A 24,370-nucleotide genomic window follows, 5' to 3' on the forward strand; every position below is an offset into this window, starting at 1 on the left:
AGATGCGCACACACTTAACACAGTTTAAAAGCGCAATCGAACAGATTTGGACTTCCTAATTTATCAAATAAATATCTGCATATTTAACTTTCAATTAAATTTCCAAATACATTTGCACGAACACGCAAGTTTTATTTTGCCCTATTAGCCTGTTTATGCTCATTTCTTGAGACCTTTAAAAAGTTTATTTAGCGTTTTTAATAATATTTATTTAAATATATATATTTTTTTACTAAGCGAGATATATATATGTATACATATACATATATGATTTGAAATATATAGTGTAGTAAACAATATATGCAGATTTATTTTATATTTGTTGTATGTCTTTAGATTACGATTTTAGCTTTGTTTTTTTTTTTTTTTTATTATTATTTCTTTAGTTAAATTGGTTGTTTTATCAAAGGTACCTAAGATTTGCATTAATTCTGGTGCCACACCTACCAAAAATGTCTCAAAAGTAGCTTTCGAAAAAAGGTATTCCGTCTTCGGTTAACCGAAGTAAACTAAATTCTTTGATTTTTTGATTTAGTTTTAGTTGTATGTGAGGTGTGAAACATGATATAAATGTTGTTTTTGTTGTTGGACTGTCATATATATGCTATATGTATGTGCATTTGTTTGATTTATGTTTTTTTATTTAAATTTACGTTTTAACATATTTAATTATACTCGTATAATTAATGAAATAAAAGCAATGTGCGCCTGACTCAATTTTTAATGATTATTTATTTTTATTTTATTTTTATCATATTTATATATATTTTTTATATTAGTAGTATGTTAAAATTATTTTCTTTTTTTTCATTTTCTTATTTTCTTTTATTATTAAATATATTGAGTAAAAATAAAAAGTAAATAACACAGCGAAATATTTTAAAAATAAAATTACATTTTTAATGAAACAAAACCTTTTGTTTTTATGACACACGCCTTGAGCATAAAAAATAAATATAATTCTAATCATAAACGTAGTATATTCAATATAGACTTTAAGAGCTTAATGCAAATTCAATTAAAATTGCAAAACAAAATAAAAACAATTAGCGCTGACAATATACAGTAAGAATATTAATAGCAATAATGATTATAGTAATAATCATAATAATCATAATCATAATCATAATAATTATAAACCTGATGCAGAGCTTTGAGATGATTTAGCAAAATGCATAAAATGCAAAACTCGTTGGAAATCGAGCAGAGAGCCAAAAAAGCAGTTAACAGTTATATATAAATATATATGTAGACTTGATCTGTTCCTTAAATTAACATATATAAAGGTGTATTTGCTTGTTACTTAAGCTAAACTGTTTTCAAATCTAGCAACAAACACTTTATGCAGATATATAATATATATCCATATCCATATATATATATATAAATATTTAATTGTTGTTCTATATATGTCTTCTATATGTTCTTCTTGTTCTTGTGGTATGGCATTACAATACATACATACGTATCTATGAGTATGTATGTATATACGCTAACTATTACAAACTTTATTTGTTTTTCTGTGTGAAGCTTGAATTTCGCATTGGAAATATAGTAAATTTATGAATATTTCTTTTTTTTTATTTATATTTAGTTTAAGTTTTATGTGTTTTGTTTTGTTCATCCTTTTTAGTATTGCGTGCACTGCGAGCTCTGCATAAAAAGCATTCGCTTTCTCTATATTTATGCAATAAACTCTCTCGTTCTTTCTTGGTTTTTAGCATGCGAATAGCGAGAGGGCCTCAGTTTTAGTGGGTCTTTGTGGATCATAGCGAACATGTTATTCGCATATGTTACATGTATAGTATATATATATTTTAGTTAAAGATAATATAAACTAAACATTTAAATATAATATAATATAATATATACTCGTATAAACACAGACAGAGAGATAGAGCGTATATTTTATTTTTTTTATTTTGTTGTTGTTGCTGCTGTTATTGTTACTTTTGCTGTTGTTGTAGCTGCAGTGCGTATTTATGTGGGACAGAGCACTTTCAAAATGTAATCCGTCAAGAGCGTCGGCACTGTTGGACTGTCCTCATTGATGGCCTTGAGTACTGCAAAAGCGAAAGAGAGAGACAGAGAAGAGATTAGTTATAATATTCAGATATATTGTCATATGATATGATACGATCAGGTAGGTGTGTAGGCAGTAAGTTGTGGGAGGTCTTTTAATTTTAATTTGGTTGTCTTACAACAGAATACTAAACTTACTTTCTCTGCCCTCCTCTCTCTCTCTCTCTCTCTCACCATCAACTTCATTAACAAAATATCTCATTTATCACCACATAGAACTTATTCAAAAAATCTAGTTTGCTTTTAGCTAACAATCTAGTATATTTCTATATAAGTAACATACCCTAGAGAGCTCATTTCTAATAACATTTTATGGCAAATGCTAAGCTATATTCTTGATATGCAAATTATGCCCAAAGAATCTATATACATATATCATCTATAGGCATATCGATAACTACTCCATTATTCTAGCATTCTTGCCTGAAATTCATATACATCGATATATACAGCATTTCATATTAGCTATTATACATATGTTGACATTAAAAGTTACATTAAAAATTAAATTATCTTTCAGCTCAGTTAATTCTTGATAAACAGAAAAATATGACACCTCCGAGATTTTACCCTAAAGCTAAGTATATCTTATGCCTTATTTATGCACTCTAAATTGGTCTAATATTTAGGAGTTCCGAGAAATAGCGATGTTTAAATAGCTATGTTTTAGAAAATTCTGTCAAAGACAATGACTTTAATAGGGCGAACTAGATAGACACATTTACAGATACATAGTTTCCATCCGTATGTTTTCTAATCTCTAGAATCTCATAGCTAATCATCTATGGCTTACAGACCAATAATTGCCTAACCAGTTAAGTTTTGTTACACAAGATTCCTTAGGTTATATAGACTATAGACCTGATCTCTACATATAAAATCTCAGCTATATAATTTAGCGGTTTCTTATATCGAAATCTCTTCCGTTAAACCTAATGTTTCGTAAATTCCTTGACTAGAGTTCGACACTGCCTATGCTCATCCATCATGCCCAGATTGTGTAAGTTTCCAATTGTTTGGCCTGCTCCTCATTCCACTTACTTTTGATCAACACTTGCAACGATTGATTGTTAGGTGTGCCATTCTCCAGATGATAGGGTATGACAGTAGTCAAGTATTTGGGCTCCGGGCCTGCATTGAGAGTTACAAATTAAGATTAGTAAAGAATTTTCTCTCTCTCTGTCTTTTTCTCTATCTCATTCAACTATACCTTGGAATTTGCCGCGCTTCTTCTCGACATGGTATTGCCGACGTTTGTTCTGGACTGCCAGCAGCAGAGATATGAAGGAGTTCTTCAGCTCCTTCTCATACTCGAGCTCGTCGCGCAGCGCCAGCTCGTTGATCAGTGTCTCGCTCAGTTCCTGGATGAGCATCTCCATTTCCATATACAGCTCATTGAGCTGTGTGCTGCTCAAATATTGCAACTCTGCGAAAGATGAAGGGGAAACGTTAGCCAGAGAATAGATTTAGTTGAATCGAAACACTTACTCTCTGCATAGAGCGGAGCACCGAGCACCTCGCGTGCCTTCTCAATCACCTCCGAATCGCAGTTCTCGGGCTCATCCAACGGACTCTCGGCCTCGTCCATAATATCGTCGATCTCCTTGATCACCTCCTCCACGGTCTTAATGGGATGATCGTCGGCATCTCCGTTCAATCCGTTCAATATCAATGCGTGCATATCCAAATCATTGGCCACTGCCTCATCCTCGCTGGTCAAGTCGTTGAACTCATCCACTGGTGTCTGTTGGTTCTGTTGCTGATGTTGCTGCTGCTGCTGTTGCAGATTGCGCTGCTGCTGCTGCTGCTTTGTACGGCTCTGGCCCAGATTCAGGGTCGGCATGTGCATCTGGCGAGTGTACGACTTGGACCAGTCGATGGGCAGAATATTGCCAAAGTTACCGGTTATGGTCCACCACATTCTATAAGAAGACGATGAGCAACAACAAAGATCAGATATTGGAATATATGTATATAGAAGAAGAAAGTCAATCAAAGAAAGGAGCCAAAATTTGGGGCAATTGATGAACGGGTGAGACTTGAATAAATGGGGAGAATGGGCGAGAGAGGGGGAGAAAGATAGAGAGATAGGGAGAGGAAAATACATATATTAAGAATAATATAGGAAAACCTAGATAGAAAGAGACATGATGTATAATATATGATAATATAGAGTGAGAAGAAGTAGAGACAAAGAGTGTATAAGTAGAGAGAGAGAGAGAGAGGAAGACAGAGAGAGAGAGAGAGAGAGAGGAAGACAGAGAGAGAGAGAGAGGAAGACAGAGAGAGAGAGAGAGAGGAAGACAGAGAGAGAGAGAGGAAGACAGAGAGAGAGAGAGAGGAAGACAGAGAGAGAGAGAGAGAGAAAGAGACAGAGGAAGACAGAGACAGAGAGAGATCTAGAGAGAAAGTATTATACTGAGTTATACACAGATTAAAAGATAAAAGGAGTGAGAAAGAAAGGTAGTTGAAGAGATAGAGGGAGGGAGGGCAACAATGAGGAGTGTAGATCAAATAGTCACATAAGTTCAACGAGCAGAATGAGAGCGAGACCGAGAGAGAGAGAGAGGGAAAGACTGAAGCACATAAGCAGCAAAGAGGGGAACGAAAAAGGACGACAGCGGAATAGAAAGTAAGATAGAAAGGGGAAGAAACAAAGATATAGAGAACAATTGTAAGATAGAATGAGCAGTTAAGAGAGAGCATGAGAAAAAAAGTGAGAGAGAATAGTAAGAAAAAGTGAAAGGAGAGATCGAGAAAGGGAAACCTCAAAAAGATTTAAAGAAACACAGATTAGAGGGTCATGAAATCAGTAATCCTATATATGCTCTAAAGATTACAGAGATAGGCGACAGACAGACGGTCAGCACTGACTGCGAATATATATATTTAGACTCTATATCTTCCATCTGTAGCACATGCAAATGGAATTACTCTCAGCAATTTTGTAAAACTATTTAAAAAGTACTTAAATAATGCCCCACTGAGATTTAGCTTTAGTTTTCGTTTATTTTTACATTTTTCTCATTTCGCACCACTGGGTCAACGTTTTTTTTTTTTTTTTTTTTTTTTTGGTAATGGGGCGGTGGGCGGTGGGTGGTGTGCGCTGGGTGGTTGCATAAATTGAAATGCACATTTTTAATGGCCTCTGTGGCGGCGCCCGGCGGAATTTTGTTGGCTATTTATTCCGGATGAGTGAATGCCGCCCACTCCACGAGCAACAAAAGGCAGCAACGACTGGCACCACTCGTGTGGTGCAATGTGCTGCCACTTACAGCCGCAAAAGACAAAGAAAAGGGCAGCAGAGGCAAAAACAAAGTGGCACAATAAACTGAGAAGTGCCTTGGCGACGGCTTCAGCGAGACGAGGGGGGCTAAGTAACCAGCTGGCAGCGATTAAGCGGGCCAAAGCAGTTTGCTTCGCTGGCTGGCTGGGTGGTTGGGTGGTTGGGTGGTGCAGCATGGGTGGCTCGCTGCCTTGCACTGGTTGCTGTCTCGGCTAAGCGCCTGATAAAATGCCTCATTAGGCAGGCCCCAACGCACCATGCCATGCAAATGGGATGCAATTAAGATGGCAGTTGAGATTGAGAAGTGAAACCAGCCAAGTGAGAACGAGTGGCAATGAAACAGTCAGCGATTCTGTCTCCCGCTCTCTCACACAGTCTGGCTGAATCCATGAAATGTGACTGTAAGTGCAGTGTGATGAGCATGGCTAATGGAATAGCAGGAATGGAACATGAAGGAACAACTGGGAAATGAAACAGGGAAATAACTGTGACTAAGAGTTACCATCTGATAAAAAAAATCATCTTAGCTCGCTGTAAGTGTGAAATAATTGTTTAATCTAAATCGAATAAAGAAACAATTGGAAGTGAAACAGCAAAGAGGATGTAGGAATTCGTTGAAGTGCAAACGAAAATGAATGCTAAACTAGTAAATTCCCTTTAAACTGATTGCACATGAGATTTCACAGAAAATACCTACTGCAAAGGAACAGCAGGAAGTGAAACAGACCAGAACTCTAATTGACCAATTGAGAATGAAACAAGAGACATCAAGAGATTGCATCATATTTTCGCAGAAATTGAAGTTGAGTCTTCAATTGAAAGATATTTCAGATTGTAGTCAAGACAAAGCTGAATTGAAATGATATGACAACAGTTGTTAGGCTGGGAATACCCTGTAAAACATACAAAAGAAAAGTAATCATGAGTTGATAAAGGCAATGCTCCATAGTAATATAGAATTACGGATTACTAATCAGAGCATAAATGAAAGCCAGCGCGACCAGAGACAGTTCAATATGCTCGACTTGAGATACCCCTCAAAGCAAATATGACAATAGATGTTATGGAGGGAGCATGTAACTACAACACATGTAATGCAGATTCTACTGTGAAGAGTTGCTCTTAGCATCAATATACCCTTTATCAAAGCAGTGCCCAGGGCATGCAAATTTATGTCTCAAATTGCAATTGGCAATTTGCCCAGACTCTTTCTCCACTCGCACATTGATGCGCAGTTTGTCAGACAGTTTGTCTGCCTTTGAGATAGATACAGTGAGTGAGGAAAGCACAGAGAGTGAGTGAGAGAGAGAGAGAGAGAGAGAGAGAGAGATGTAAATTGTCTACTTGGCACAGTTGCTATCAAATTTCACGATCAATGCCAATCATTTAATTGTCAGCATTTCGGTTTTATGTTTCTCTGCAATTGTCGGTTGCCTCTGCTCGTAATTATTCATGCTCTACATTTGAGCAATTGCTTTGGGTGTCGCTGTTGTACTCGTTAATTAGCTAATCTTGTGCGCTGCTGATGATCATCATCATTCCGATGATGAGCATTTCACACTTGAGCGCCTTAGCAGCACAATCTCAACTGCCTTCGGTGATAATGAAGTTGATTATAATGTAGTTGTAGCTCGATAGCTGTGCGGGCTCTTTAGAGAGCTCAACAAACGGAGAATATGAGGACTCGTTTTTTATATGAAGTACTAAATAGATTGTGATGAGAAGCGACAAAGAAGTAATCAACGAATAGCTACTCTATCAACGAGTAGCTACTCCATCAATGAGTAGCTATCAACGAGTAGCTACTCCATCAACGAGTAGCTACGCTATCAACAAGTAGTTACTCCATCAACGAGTAGCTACTCCATCAACGAGTAGCTACTCCATCAACGAGTAGCTACTCCATCAACGAGTAGCTACTCTATCAACGAGTAGCTACTCTATCAACGAGTAGCTACTCTATCAACGAGTAGCTACTCTATCAACGAGTAGCTACTCTATCAACGAGTAGCTACTCTATCAACGAGTAGCTACTCTATCAACGAGTAGTTACTCTATCAACGAGTAGTTACTCCATCAACGAGTAGCTACTCTATCAACGAGTAGTTACTCCATCAACGAGTAGCTACTCCATCAACGAGTAGCTACTCCATCAACGAGTAGCTACTCTATCAACGAGTAGCTACTCTATCAACGAGTAGCTACGCTATCAACGAGTAGCTACTCTATCAACGAGTAGCTACTCTATCAACGAGTAGCTACTCCATCAACGAGTAGCTACTCTATCGACGAGTAGCTACTCCATCAACGAGTAGCTACTCTATCGACGAGTAGCTACTCTATCAACGAGTAGCTACTCTATCAACGAGTAGCTACTCTATCAACGAGTAGGAACTCTATCCACGAGTAGCTACTCTCTCAACGAGTAGCTACTCTATCAACGAGAATGAGCCAATATTGGCAAGAGATCAGCTTAAGTCGAGTCTATGCTCGAGTCTATTATTCGCTAACAGAGAACAAATAATTTGCCACACGCCATTGACCCATCAATCAAGCAAGCTGACCCGACTTATTCCATTCTTTATTATAGACTTGAGCATATGATTAGCCATGAGCGTGTACCACTCCCACCCCCAATCTCATTGGGTGAGTGAAGCTCATTCGCAGCTCGTTGCAATTTCAGTTTGCGAAATTCTGACATTTTATGACGTTCGTGTTAGGAATTTTTGGCATTTCCTTGTGTTTCACATCATGTGTATGTGTATTTGTGTTTTTCCTTTCCATTTGCATTTTTATTTTTCATTTCGTGCGACTGCGAGTTTCGTTTAGCTGGAAATGAGCTATTTCTTGTTTCTTTTATAAATGGCTTTCAATATGTTTTTGTGCTCTTCGCCATTTATTTTGTGTAAATACAAGGTACAAAAATAAAATTCAGTGGGTTGGCGTTGCAGCGTTTAGGAGAGTTCAAATCGAATTGTCTCAGTTAAAATTTATCCTCCCAGAGAAGGGATGAATCTATCGATAATCGATAGTTGATGAGCGACAAACGAGAATACATAGTCAATAAAGTCACTAATAATCGATAACTGATAGTACACTATCGATGTAATAAGCAATGTAATCGAGTGTAATATGTGCATACTAGATCGATAAACGATCATCGATTTCTATCGGTTAGCTGGCAATAAACTGGCACATCTGCTTTATCCACAATTGCCAATCGATAATCGTTAGCTGATCGCTAATAATCGATAACTAGCATTAGCGATTGCAATGTGCAATACGCTAGCTCGATATGCTAGTCGATAATTAGTGATTATTTGCATATATACTAAGGCTAGAATATCTATAACTTGTTTACTTAATTGATGGATTCTTGCTGAACAGTAATATATATATTCGATATAATTCATAGCAAAGTCGTTTTTCCAATTGATGTATACAAATGGCAAAGTAAATAAATAAAACTGTTGGCAATAGACAGCCGCAAAGATGCTGCACACACATGACTGTTAAATACCCTGTAATGTCAGTGGAACAAGAACTGAGAGTATTATTTTCAAATGGAATGCGATTAATACCCAACAGTCCACAAATTCTCATCCGAATTTGATCTACTCTGGAAGCAACGTTTGATTGCTCTCTGCACTCTACACGACCCACAAATACAGGGTATACAAAAGCAAACAAAAAAGCTAGCAAGTGCACAGCAAAGGCCAAAGATGAGAAATGTGCGAAACAAGCGAAACGAGCAAATCGTTTGCGACACTCGGAAAAATGCGTCAGGTAAGTGAATGTATGTATGTGCAGACAGACAACACACCCACAGATACCCCTAGCAATGTAGCTACATATATACGTCGAGTATATATGTATATGCCTATATATCTATATATATGTATATGCATACGTCAATGGTGCATGGGGATGGCAGACTGTGGTATATGTCGAGGCCGCCATTTCATTTATATGTAGGTCTTGTACATATATGTGTGGACATATATAAATATATATATATATATACATATACATACATTCTTGTATATATCAATTTGTGTGGGCTAAATATTTGGAGCGACGATCGACGTTTGCGTGCACTTGGCAAATGAATTTGTGAATGAAATAAACTGAAAGCGATTTGCTCCCAAGTTGATTAATGTAAGACCCATTTATATGGATAGGGCACGACTAGCAGATAACCGGAATTATTAATTGCATACCAGTACGACTACCATTGCTGCTACTCAAATATGTCAAGGTCCAAGATGTGATAGGAAAAGTTACGAGATTTCTCCTTCACAATCGATATGCAAAATATATCAATTTGATAACAATATCATCGCAAAATTATCGATAAACAAACATGCATACAATAGCTATGTGCAAAAAGATCAAATGAACAATGAATTACTAAAATGAAGACAAGCTAAATCTATTCAAGAACCACTGTGATCGATAACATAGAGCATCTATTAAATCGATAACTAACCTATAAATCCTACTATAACGTAAACCTCTAATGCAGTATATAGTATGATAACAGTTGCACTAAATTCCTTTGCAACGAAACAAAATTCGTGCACATCTAAAATTGCTTGATCTATGATATAACATTTCCGCTCGACGCCCCAGACAAAAAAAAAAAAACTATATATATGTATAAATATCATACTCATATATATGATGTCTTTAGCTATTCGAGCAATTTTACTTGAAATTATTAAAGCAATTTTCCCAGTATAATAACGATGTTGATGTCTATGATGTCATTAATATTTAGATCGTAACAAAGAAAAGTAAGGCATGTGTGCTGTTCATTAGTTTTTATAAAGCAAACGGAAATTATATAGTCAACTAGCATGTTCTATATGTGATTTTATAGTTATATACAAAATATATTGGAAAATTTCTTTTTTAATTCAGCGAGCAAGAATATTATATATTTTAATATTAAAAATATTTTAAAATAACATTCGCAAATTTTAATGATGTATGTTTCCAAATATTAAAGGATTACAAATTATTTTCTAAATTTTTTTTATCTTAATAAAAGTCATTTCTTATTTTATATTTATTGAAAATTGTTTTTCTATAATTTTTGGATTAGCAAACTCTGTTCTTATTATTTTTTATATAAAAAAAATGTTTTTCCTTAGTTTTTATTTAAAAAAAAAAACATTTTTTTTACATTTTTTTTATTTATTTATTTTTTTTTTATTTTCTAATTTTTTTTTTAATTTTAAATTCTAAGCTAAAATTTCAGTTCAGCCACTTGTTAAGAACTGTAGTAAAAAATAAGAAATTTTGTATTTCTTCTTCTTGTTCGTTCTCAACGCATTCTCCACATTGTTTGCCTAATTTTTCCATATGCTCCCCATTCCAAGGCGCTTAGGCACACTTATCATATATAAATTTCCATCAACACCGCAATTAAGACATACATTTTTGCTTTTCCCATTCGATTAGCGATTATTCTTGTGGCACTATTCATTGTATTCATGTTGATCTTCCCGGCACTTATCGGGCACATTGAAATCAACGCCAACAAACAGACGATTGAACCCTGAACTCCACTTTCGACATGCTGCACGAGTGTTATCTGCCTCAACCCTGACCTGATATGATCGAATTCATTCATGTGTGTGTGTGTGTGTGTGTTTGACTGTTGATATGCATGGGGCATATGTTTAGCTTGTGTGCAGCGACAATTAGCAGCTAAATTTTAGCGGCAAAAAATTATTATTTGTATAGTTTGTGAGTAGAGCTATGAACAACAGATAGAAGTAGACGTAGGAGAGCCCGTTAGGCGTATACGACCAGTACCATCAGGTATACGACCAGTAAAGTTGATCTAGCTAAGAGTTGGTCTCTCCATGGATTCATCTACTTATCCATCCGCTGCTTCGTCCTGCCTTCCATGCTACAGATTTCCAATCTACATCCACCTTATATAGGCTCACATACCACAGTATGTATATAATTTACTTTTCAATAGCACAGCCCATTTCACTTTTATCGATAAAAATCGATTTGTTAGCTAGATTCCTTTAACCATAACTCAAGTAGCATTAAAGCTAGATGCTCTAAACTCACTATGCATATCAGCTGCCTGTCATCAATGCAGGCATAAGCTTCAATTTAGATGCTCTGCACCACCCAACCTCTACCCCTTTTCGCCTTCCCCTTTGCAATTGCAATTGGAACATCTTCTAGTCGGGCACTGCCGCCTAAAGCCATCCAGACTTGCTTCGTTTGTTAGGTATAGCAACGCCCACGAAATGAGCTCATGGCCACGCCCATATTGTGGGCAATTCCACTGTTCCGCTGTCCAATTGCCATATGAAAATTAATGCGTAAATATTTTAATGAATTTTAATTGCGGTACTTAGATAACGCAATCAATTTGTGTCCAACTGATGAATCAGCCGAGCAGCGCCGTCTTCATCATCATCATGATCAACGTCATCAGCATGATCATGATGAATATTCATTCGCCAACGCTCGTCGCATTTCATTCACTTGCCTTCGCTTCGATTCGCCCACGCAACGTTTGACGTTTTCTTCTTCTTCTTCTTCATTTTGTTATTTTGTTCGTCTTGCATTTAATTGTGCTTGGCATTTTTTTAATGTTTTTCTTCTTCTTCCTCCTTCGTTTTTATTTCGGGTCTATTGTATTATTTGTGTAGTTTATTTTGTATTTTAATTTTACTTTCCTCCTCTCCCAACAACTTTCTAAAACTCCAATACACAAAAGAAGAAGCTGCTAGCAGCATCTCTCGACGTTGACTCGGTGGTCTCACAAACGATTTCAATGCAAATTCACTATGAGAAAATTGGGTTCAGTTTACTATGGATACCCTTACTCAATTTCTGTCTGTATTTCTCTGTCTAGCAGTTTGCTGTGTTTACTCTCTCTATCTGATTATCTCTCTTAATGCTTCTCACTCGCTCTAACAATATATATTCGCTCTGTCTCTATCTCTCTTCACCTCTTTCTCCTGCTCAGTCTTTATTACCTTTTCACTCTTTCTCTGTATATATAAATACCTTTTTCTCGCTCTCTCTTTACTTTTTTCTCATTATGTTTCTATCTCTATATACAGCTCGTTTGCTCTCTCTGCACTTACTATTTTGTTCTGTCCCTCTCTCTTTCTCTCTCACTACTCGTTATCTATCATGATCTCTCTCCGTCTATCTTTAATCCTCTCTTCTTCTTCTAATCTTTCCACATTTCGTGATACTTCTCTGTGTCTCTCTCTTAACAATGTTCTCTCTTACCAGAAGGTAAGAAAGATATAGATATATAGATATGATATAGATAGAAATATCACCCTGCATTCACCTCTATCTCCCCCTCGCTACTTTACTTTCACTCTCACTCACCCTATCAATGTTCTTCTGTTTCATTCTTCATTTTCGCTCTTTTGTCATTCTCTCTCATCTTCTGCATCCCTAATTCTCTCTTTTGGTCTCCCTTTCATTCCCTATTTTTTCTCCCAATACTCTCTCTTTAATCAGCCTCTCAATCTTATCTGCCTTATCTTTCGTAAATTCAATAGAGTATTCTAAGTAATGCTCTAATGAACTAAATTTTAACCAATTAAATAAACCCTAAACAAAAGTATTTCAAATACCTGAGTAAACGAGAGAAAGATATAAAGAAAACTCATTTAACTGATTAAATTAAAATAGCAACATAAATAAAAATATGTATCTAAATATATGTATATGTATATATTTTCATCATTCCAATGTCTAATAAGCTAGTTCCCTTGATTAATTATGAAAAAGGCATTCCATGGACCAATTAGCATAATATTCAAAATGTTTTTTATTGATGCTCTCGTTTTGCTGTTGTGTTGTTGTTGTTGTTGTTGTCTCTTGTATTTGAATTATAAATAGTTTATGCAACGTTTTAGCCATGGTTGGGCTGTTGAAGCCCCCGCTTCGATAATGAACCGAGGCATTGGGGCTCCGCTGCGGTTCGTTCACACGAATTTTCACTCAAGCGCAGCGCTACATTCACATGTTTTATTTTCGGCGTTAGTCGTAAAGGGATATGGTGAGAGAGAGAGAGAAACGGACAGAGGGAGAGGGAGAGAGGGACAGACTGCGCCACTGAATATGACAAATTCTGTATGCTCTACTCTGCCAATGAAATGAGTTCTGAGTGCCATCCTATGCATTATTAATGAACGACATTGGGGCAAATGCATACAGAATAAAGCAAACTGTTGCAGATTGATAAACTTCTAGAAAACATAGAACAGAAATCCCATAAGGATATTAAATAGTCTAACTATATAATATACATAGATCTCAAATAAAATCACTTCAAACTGATACTGAACCCAAAAGAATTCTCAAATAGTTACGAGCCACATGTCATAGCTATAAGGCCACAAAGTAAGAGTAAGAGAAAGAGATAGATAGCTAGTTACAGAGGGAGCGAGAGGTGTAGCAAACATATCTTAAACATTTCATTGTGCATTGTGCAAGAGTGTGAAAGTTTTCGCCGTTCCCCACATTACGTTGATAATGCTGAAATAGCTCGACATAAATTTTAAATAAATAACAAATAATGCACATAAATATAGATATAACAAATACATACATATGTGCATATATCTATATAGTTCGTTGCATGTGTCTTTGTGCATATTATAAATATGATGCTGGATTACGTTTTGGGGAAAACTGAGACCCGAACTAAGCACGCAGGGCAAATGCATGGCAAACACTTCAAAGCGCATTCTAATTTTAGTTGTTCACACTTGGCGTTGGCACCACAGAACTTGATACAAAGATACAGATACAGATGCGGATACAGATACACGAATGAGGACAACAGCAGCGACAATCGTCTCATTACATTCTGATCCATTCCTAAGGGGCGTTATGCGCCTTCAAGGCTCATTTCTGGCATTTCTTATCGGAATTTTACATTATTATTCTCATGCAATGAAGTGCAAAGGGCGCATATTGAGCAATATTCTTATATAGTATATGTAGATATAATCTGATGTACTCTGTCGCCTTTGAGAACATTTCGTATATAATTTTACATCGTAGTTTCAATGCAGAATCTATTGTACTAAATAAATACTAATATACAGTACTCCTAGGAATACATATACATATATGTATACATCATATTTACGTATAGATATATCACTCAAATTGGTATTACAATAAAATATTTTTCTCATAATAATACGCCCCTTCAAAATTTTATTTATCAGAAAACCTATAGTTCGATAAGAAAGTTTCTTCAGTATTCCTAGTTAAGCTTCGCTACAGTTAGATCTATAAATATTATAAGCGATCTATTGAGCTTCTTATACACCTTCACAAAGTGAAGGAGAGCATATTAGTTTGCTACAATCTGAATCAATTCATATAAAGTACCTGATATTTGGAATATATATAGAAGCTGGCGTCTCTTAGGGGCGTGGCAATGGGCGTACCATTAGTTGCATGGCTGATCGAATAAAAGAAGCTATATCTTTTTCCCAAACTTTGATATTATATGATATTACAATTTACCCAAGATAATTCAACCCATTTAACTCCCTTTGTATCTCGAACGAGTATTAGGCAGTCGGTACAATCCGCTTTCTTGTTATTTAATATGTGTATGCTCAAAGTGTGGTTATTGTTTGTTGTTGTTGTAATTGTGGTTTATTTTATAGTTAATTAAAATACTATTTTCTCTCTCCCTCTCCCTCTCTCTCTCAATCTCTCTCTCTTTCACCTTTTCTGTTGTTTATAAATAGGCCATTAGCAGTGAGGGGTCCGAGCGGCAGCGGAGCCCAAATGAGCTTCGCAACTGTTGTCAGTTATGTGGCCCATAAATGCGAATGGCTCAAACGGCAAATGTGGCCGAAATGAGTAAGAAACAGGCAAAAGCAAAAGCAAAAGCAAACAAAACAAAAAATAACAGCTTTTTTGGTCACCCCTTAATGATCATTATGTGGCCAATCAATCAAGCCGAGAAAACCTAGCACTAATCCCACCTGCAATCGCCGATGTCGACAGAATGCCAAGAAATTGCTCATAGAGTAACCAAAATTGAACTCCATTTGGTCGAGTGGCAAACTAATCTGACTATGATTAATCGCATTTCCGAATATAGAAACTATAAATACAGTTATGCCTTGTATGATGCAAGTGAAAATGTACAGAATTATACATATATTAAATATATATATATATGATATGTGAGCAAATATAATTTGCTTTTAAGCGGAATAAAATTGAGTTCAATAGAAACCAAAAAATGTACGACTATAGGTGGAATGAGATATATGTATATATATACAGTCGAGTCTGGATAGTTCGTATTACGCTAAATCGAAAACCACGATAAATCGAAAAGAAAATTCTATCCCTTTGAAAGAAATTCGAAAGAAAAACTGATACCCATTTCGAATTATCAGGATTCTATTGTATATATAGATCAGCGTGTAGTCTGAAATACCTTCAGGGTATCTGAAGTGCCTCTTAAGAGATTAGAGTAGAGTTAGACTTAACTAAAATTCGTTCTCCAATATTTAGTGCATAGTCATACGACTATTTCAATGAACACAGATCTATACACACATATCGTTATATATAACTCATATCTATCTATCTCATATCGATATACATTCATATGCATTGTATTCCCGTAGCACCTTTTTGCCTTCGGCCAGCCACTTCAACTTCGAGTTGAATTATTGAATTGCTGCTCTTTTGCGGCTCTTGTCATAAATGTCATATGTGAGAGGCTTGCCGCTGCCATCATCACAAGGCCGGCTAATGGCAGTGGGAGGGGGCGTGGCGGGGTGCCCGCTCTTGGCGGGTGTGCCGGCCAATGAAGTGCCAATTCAATTTGGCACAAACCCTTTTTCAATTCGAAGCATTTATATAATTGATGCCAAACGATTCACGAAATGCTTTTGCCTTCGTTTCGTTGCCGCCGGCTTGGCGTTGTCCTTGACTGTGTTTTTCTCTTCTTCTCTCCAATCTCACCCTCTCCATCTCTCTCGCTCCCTCTCTTTTTCTACATATACTTCTCATTTCAAATGCCATTTGCTGCCCATTGTTGCTGTTGTTGTTTGATGATGTAATAGCCAGAGGTTTGTCGATTCGCTGTTTGGGGCGTATGAGCCTCACTTGATTAGTCATTTTGTATCTGTATCTGTGACTGGCATGTATTTGTATATGTATGTGTACCGGTATCTGTATCTGTGTATCTGTATCTGTATCTGTATCTGTGTATCTGTATCTGTGTGTCTGTATCTGTATCTGTATCTGTGTATCTGTATCTGTGTATCTGTATCTGTGTATCTGTATCTGTGTATCTGTATCTGTATCTGTATCTGTGTATCTGTATCTGTATCTGTATCTGTATCTGTATCTGTATCTGTATCTGTATCTGTATCTGTATCTGTATCTGTATCTGTATCTGTATCTGTATCTGTATCTGTATCTGTATCTGTATCTGTATCTGTATCTGTATCTGTATCTGTATCTGTATCTGTATCTGTATCTGTATCTGTATCTGTATCTGTATCTGTATCTGTATCTGTATCTGTATCTGTATCTGTATCTGTATCTGTATCTGTATCTGTATCTGTATCTGTATCTGTATCTGTATCTGTATCTGTATCTGTATCTGTATCTGTATCTGTATCTGTATCTGTATCTGTATCTGTATCTGTATCTGTATCTGTATCTGTATCTGTATCTGTATCTGTATCTGTATCTGTATCTGTATCTGTATCTGTATCTGTATCTGTATCTGTATCTGTATCTGTATCTGTATCTGTATCTGTATCTGTATCTGTATCTGTATCTGTATCTGTATCTGTATCTGTATCTGTATCTGTATCTGTATCTGTATCTGTATCTGTATCTGTATCTGTATCTGTATCTGTATCTGTACCTGTATCTGTATCTGTATCTGTATAATTTCTATATCTATATCTGCATCTATTTATCTTAAAAAGATATTATATTCTTGGCACTACAGAACTTTTTAGCGAGTCTTGACTGTACTCTCCATATGTTTCTCATTATTCAGGATCGATTTCTCGTATAGCGAGTGAAGTTCACAACAATTAACTCCCGCTCGGTGCAAGAGGTTAATGTCCCTTGGCGAATTTTGCGCTTGGACAGGAAATGACTTTCAAGCAACCCCAATAACAACAACAGCAACAACAAACAAGGCTCGAACAGCAGGTCTGTCAACTCCTGCATGTGTGCCGCCTCCCACTGTCTCTCCCACTCCTCTCTCTGGCTCTCCCTCCCCTCGCGCTCTGTTGCTTTCGTAACACGCATACGCCATGTTGTGCTCCTGTAGCATGACTCATACGACCCTCGACCGAGCCAGGCAGTTGGGGGAGTGAAGCGGGTGGAGGGGTTGGGCTGTTTGTTGTTTATCGTTGGCATTGCAAAAACTACCCCCGTCTAAATTTATACAATTTGATTATTATTTCAGTCAGTCGCCGTGTCAGGATATGTGTTGTTCTTCAAGGCTAACATCCGCAGCAGAGTTCCTGACACCACTCCCGCTCCACCCGCTCCACCCGACTCCCTCTGGCCTGCTCAGCGCCCTTGTGGCTGTAATATGAGCTATCAATTGAGTATTTATAGTGGGCAGGCAGTTGCCTTTCATAATTGATTAAACCGAACGCACAAAAGGCTCTCAACTTGGCTAAAAATAGCTAGATGCAGATTGAAACTAACTGTAAAAGTAACAGTTAAGTAAAGACTAAGTTAATTAACTGCCTGCTAAACTGTTTCATAAGTAGAGTTTTGATAAATACCCAAAGGAATTTGATCAGATACCTCAAGTTCGTTCTATGACAAGAAACTCAGCTTAAATTAAACTTCCTGTTAAATTTTAACATGTGGTACACAGAAAATACTAACTTCAGAGTGATTTTCAAATTTAACGAGCGATCTAGTTGTTATAATATTAACATGACCATTGGCAGCATCAAATCAAACACAGCCAAATAATCGAGTATCTAAAAATTCTCTATCGAGATGATTTGTGCAGCACAGCTGCCTGTCAAATGTTAACATGCAGTCTATTTACAAAACCAAACTAATGGAGCAGCGGCATCAACAGAAAGCTCAGCTGTCTGTCAAATGTTAACATGCAGACGAAACACAAATAAGTTGAGCCCCAAAAAGCTGTTGAGTTTTGCTTGCGGCCATCTGAAAATGATTTATGAAGCACACCCAACTGGCTGTTAAATGTTAACATGCGGTTAAGCGAGGGGCAGGCTCAAGAGCTCAAGTGTTTGTTCAGCATTGACAGGCAACATGCTAGAACTATGCGCGCTCTGCCGTTGCATATTTATGGAGGCTGTCGGCGTGAATGGCCCACACATCATGCGATAGCCGCAAAAGGCCAGCATTTACGATTTGGATAAAGAAAAAGAAAAAAAACGGGTTTTTGCTTTTAGCCATTACGCCGCACATTTCTCGAGCCGAGATGCAGGCAGGATTTTGGCGACAGGACATTGAACTTAGGCGCACACAAGTAGGTCGCCAGCTGGCAGCTGTGAGCTGCGCCAGTTGCATTTCCAGTTCCGATTCCATGACCAATTCCAGTTCCAGTTCCAGTTCCAAGCTGCTGGCAATTGCATCAGCAAAATTCACACGAAACGTAAAGCCAAATGCAATCATCGAGAAAATAAAAGTTGTGTCACAAATCAGATTATGTCTGAGGCGGGAGGGGGGGCGTTAGAGTGGCGGAGGGGTGGATTGGTCAGGCTAAGAGCTGTGTGAGGTGATGGGGCAATGTCGCATGTCCCACGCTGTGGCCAACTGGCTGGCCAGCCAAAACCGGAAAGCCGGGGCCCACTAGCTCTTGACCAACTGGCGGGTTCGAGCCATATGTGAGCGCACTGTACAGTATTGCCTGGCACATATGGTCAGCGCTTAAGTGGCACACAAATGCGACAGACTTTTTTATGTAGACGTCACATGCAACAACAGCAAAAACAACAACGAGAATAACAACAACAACAACAACTCAACAGAATAAACTCGCATTTAATGGTTCCATTTAAGCGCTGTGTGAAGCGAATTTGGTATATCTCATATATCATATGCAACTCAGGTTTATTTTTTCAAAGTTCCGCTAATCAATAAACATAGCCATCGGCTGTAGTAGGCTAAGCAATGCCCTGTATACTTAATGGAACTGCACATTTGTGTTTCTTTTGATGTGCGTGCTTACAGCCTTTGTTTAAGTGTAGTTCATATAGTTAGTTCAATGAACATCACTAGTTCATAATCGCACGTTAAACTTTCATAACCAATAACTAAATGAGTAAAGAGCAAACTAATCACTGAATAAGTTCAGTAGTTCATTTTATTGGTTCTCATGAGTAAAGGCCAATTGATCTATTAAAGTAATAGATCTGATGAATAAATATTTTTCTCTGAGCCTAAAACTATTATTATTATATTCAAAATATAAATCTATTAATATTTCATTTATGTACATTGAAAAAAAATTTTGTAATATAAGTTCCTATATATATCTATATTTTTATTTATTTATTTATTTTTTTTTATTTTTATTTATTTATTTTTTTTTTTTTTTATTTGCTTACAATGCATTCAACAGTCGAGCAAACTCCGTCAAGTCAGTTGCAAGCGTATTTTTTCTAAGTCATGCCTTTGGTTCAGTGCAGATGTTGCGTTTTTGTTATTGTTGTGGCGATTGCGACGCAAATATTCCGCAGAAAGTTTGCCGAGCCGCAAACACTGCAGTTGCCGCTGCTCTTGCCGCGGCTGTTCTTGTTCTTGTTATTTATTTATTTTTATTCGCTTTTGTAGAGCTGCCAAAGCGTTAAACGTGTTGATGTTGCGGCACAAGAGAATTTAACCAACAGAATAGATTAATAATAATAATAAACTGCAGGAAACCGAAGAAGAGTGAGAAGAAAAAGCAGAAGCAACAGCAAAAACAGCCGCAGCAGCAGCGTCAGCTTTATGCGCAGCAAATGCGCGACTTGGAAGAGACCTTCGTCAAATGACACACACGCACACACACACACACACACACCCACACACAAACATGCACACATGCATAAGCAAAGACAATGCTCGACCTTCGTTCAAAACAGAACGATTGAGAGCAACACAGAGAGACAGAAACAGCAAAAGAGCGAGAGGGAAAGCATATTTTCAGTAATAGCTAACGTAAACATTGACAAAGTGCTTGGCTTGCAGTGCGGCCACTCGACGCACTTGATGCGCGCAGGTAAACAAGAACAAAAACAGAAGAAAAATCAAAAGCGGACGACAATAACAGTTAGTTAAGCAGCGCGCAGCATTCACATGACATAGGCTGCAGCCTGCAGCAGCGAATGCAGTGCGAGCAGGACAGTTGCTGCTGCCGCAAAGCAGTTAAGGCAGCGCAGCGTGTGAGTGTGAGTGTGAGTGTGCGAGGGCAAAGGCTATGGGAAGCTCATACAAAAACAAACAAGTCGAAAGTCGAAAGGAAAGCATTAGAGAGGGCGAGAGAGGGATAGACAGAGAGACAGCGGCACATATTCAATACCCGGTGAAAACAAACGAAAATGCAAAATGCTCGTTAAATGAATAAAAAGCTGCATGATAAATAGTGCTTAAGTGTGTGTTTTTATTGGTATTATTATTTGTTTGCTTAATTGCGAGCGATTTGCATTCAGATTTGCGTGCAGCAGTATCATTATATATTTATACACATTATTGTTTGCAATCATGAATATGTATGCATGTGTGTGTGTCTGCGTGCGTGCGTTTGCACACACACACATACACCTATGCGCGCGTGTTGAGAGCTAAAGATTCGTTAAGTTGCAGCTGATTATCAAATTGATTGACTGATGTCAGCGTCAACAACAACAAGAGCCAAAATTAATTTAGCTTACAGTGCTGCCAATATCGTTTTTTCCCACCAGACTTAGCTTTATTAAAGTCCGCATGCAGCGGGAAGATTGAAATAAACATACATGCGTAATAACTACAACTAAGATTCAGCTCTTTTTATGCATTTCTAGCTAGATCTAGTTCTGCATGCTCTGCCAAAAATGGCAGCACTGATTGCTTGACACAGCTCGCTCAGCCACTCAGCCACTCAGCTACTCTCCCGCTCTCCCACTCTCTTTCACTTATTCGCGCTGCATGCATTTCCTGCTCTCTTCACTTTCCAGGCAAATGCACTTACAAGTGCTTTTATCAACGGTCAACCCAGCTGCTGGTGCCGGCATCGGCATCGGCATCGGCATCGGCGTCGACGTCGACGTCGCTGCTTTTATTATTATTATTATTGTTATGATTTATGATCTACGCACTGGAAAACGCAGCCAATTTCTGCTTTTGCAATTGCTTTGCTTGACAAGCGCTGATTGCGACTTCCCCCGCCCCCACTCGGCCCCACCCACCACACACTCGGTTTATCATTGAATTGTTTTGTTTTGATAAAAGGGGATTCGGGTTGCGCTTCCGCTTAGACACTGGTCAAGGGTTGTCATTCATTCAATTGGGTTGCAGCAAATGCCTCGAGATACAAATTCTTCGAGAGAGACAGAACGAAAGAGAGGGGCAGAGGGACAGAGTGAGAGCAACAACGAGGCAGTCGGAGACTTTTATCGATCCAACAATGGTACTTTGCCCCGCCGGCCGCCGGCCACCCCCTGTCGACAGGATTACGTCGTTATATGGCGCCAGGGTTGGTTCAGACAGGGACAGAGGGGTTGCTTAGTTGGCGCATGCGCTTGGCCCAAATTTCAAAAACATCGCCGAATGCATTTTATGTAATTTTATTAACAAATACTAGAAGGAGAGAGCAAGAGAGAGAGAGAGAGAGAGAAAGAGACGGGGCGAATTCAAACCGGCTCAAAGATGCAACGTTCCAAAGACCGAAAAAGCTATTGGAAAAACAGTTTAAGCCAAGCTTAAAGGTAATAAACAAAGTCTTACCTAAGGAAAAGCTTTACATAAGAATTACAGCTCAAAGCTTTTATAGATTAGCTATTTGTTTAGGGCTCCAATTCCGTTTTAAAATCCAAGTTTATAAAGAACAAAATATAAAAGTGAAATAAAATGCAAAGCTTGCTCCAATAATTTCAAGTGAATTCCAGACAAATATTACAGCGCTAGAAGTCAGGCTTGGAAGGCCAACTAATAATGGTAGCTAATAGATTTTCTCGTTGGAAAACTGCAGATCTAAAAGCTCTTTTCTTTTTCTCTTCACGCTTCTATACTTCTTTGAATACTTATTTTATCATAAAGATTCTTTAATATTTTGGCTTATTTTCTTTGCCAGTTGCCCCACTCTTCCAGCTTGAAAGCTCTTTAAGCACCGCTCCTCATCCAGTTCCTATACTCTTCCAGCTTCTCAATCCTTTCACCTTTTCAATTCTCTTATAGTTACTCTAGTCTGCATAGTACCAAATTCCCTATTCTTCCCGCTTAAATCTCTTCCAGCATCTGCTCTGCCCCAATTATTCAACTGTTATAGCATCTCAATTCATTCAGTTTCTCTACGCTTCCAGCTTCTATAGCTTTCCAGCTCTTCTCTTCCATTGATAAACCAATTAGAGTGCCCTATCGAAGCTCAAAGCTTTCCAGTTCCCGCTTCCAGTCGTAAGCTGAACTAGAGGCTTGATAAGCAACGGCTCATTGAACTGGCTCAGAATGAGCTGAATCCCAATAAAACTTGTTTCACTTACTGGCATTCGTTCATGATCTCCTCCTGGCTGCGCACCTGAACCGGTGCCAGCTCCTCGACGTTCTCCTCGTAGTTGCCAAAGCATTTGGTAATCTTCTCGTCGAACGTGTTTACCAGATCCTCCAAGCTGCCGCCAAAGGTCTCCGTGAAGTTGTCCACATTGTCGGCGCTTCGCTTATCCTGGCCCCCGGCCAAGCCATCGGTCAAGCCCAGTTCCGAAAGGTTTTGCGTATTGCAATTGGGACTAATGTTGCCAGCACCAGTTCCAGTTCCAGTTCCAGCGCCAGCGCCACCAACTGCTCCAGTTGCCACGGCACCATTCTTGCTGATGTGCGCATCACGGACCGCATCCTCGAGCAGACGCAGCTTGTCCTGCTGCTGCTGCTGCTTGGCGCTGCCCTCCTTCTGGTTCCGATTGGAGCTGAGATTCAGGTTCAGCGTGTCGTTCAGTGCATTCTGATTGGAAATGAAATCGCAGCCGCCCCATTCGTCCGTCTCCTCGAACTTTGCCAATGGAGCCTCAAATTTAAGCTCGGCCATTTTGGTGCCGAGGTCACGCATGGCACGCGGCACACGCAGCGCTGAGAGGGGGGCTGGGCGGTTGGTTTCTTGATTGCCGACTGTGATTGAGGGGCGGAGGGGGAGAGTGCTTCAATTTAGGTGCCTGGCAAAGAGGAAGAACGAAGCTACGATTTGTTTTTGTTACGGCCAACTTCCAGTCTTTCTCTCTCTCTCTCTCTCTTGCACCTGAGTAGGAAAAAATTTGCAACCCCTATTTGTGCACTTGTCACCCACTGCTCAGAGTATTTTGTATTTGTATTTCGGTTTGTATATTTTGATTGCAAATCTCTTTAATTTTTTGCTTTGCTTCTACACCGGTTTTTGTCGCACACGAAAAAAATAAACAACTGTTAAAAAAAGACGTGCGTATGAACACTGTATTTATTAGCTTAACACAATTTAATAACGAACGCTAAATGTTGCTGTTGATGTTGTTGTTGTTGCTGTTGCGCACGCAAATAAAATAAACACAGAGCAGATACGAATGGACGAAACGCGCAACGCGACGACAACGACCAGACCAAAACACAACGAAAGTTTTTTAAGACTGCACGGCATCAATGTGACCGTATATTGAAATAGCTGAAATACGGAGGAAAACACACAGCTATCGTTTATCGAGAAATACTGCAAAAATACTGCCACCAAAACACATTCATAGACTATTTAGAATTTTAAATATAAAATTTATGCAAAATATTGAACATTATATATTT

General features: G+C 38.2%; 1 protein-coding gene across 1 annotated transcript; it reads right to left on the reverse strand.

The window, feature by feature from the left end:
* Positions 1–332: 332 nt before the first annotated feature.
* Unc-76 (fasciculation and elongation protein Unc-76) lies at positions 333–24,222 on the reverse strand. Its single transcript, XM_018016433.2, has 5 exons — positions 23,095–24,222; positions 3,571–4,004; positions 3,293–3,508; positions 3,124–3,213; positions 333–2,063 (listed from the first exon to the last, which is right to left on the reverse strand). Exons 1-5 carry the CDS (start codon positions 23,652–23,654, stop codon positions 1,981–1,983), a joined length of 1,383 nt encoding a protein of 460 aa, XP_017871922.1. The 5' UTR covers positions 23,655–24,222; the 3' UTR covers positions 333–1,980.
* Positions 24,223–24,370: the final 148 nt, after the last annotated feature.

This window comes from Drosophila arizonae, chromosome X, assembly GCF_054131065.1.
Source record: "Drosophila arizonae isolate 15081-1271.41 chromosome X, UAZ_ARI_1.0, whole genome shotgun sequence".
In the NCBI taxonomy this organism is placed as follows: domain Eukaryota; kingdom Metazoa; phylum Arthropoda; class Insecta; order Diptera; family Drosophilidae; genus Drosophila; species Drosophila arizonae.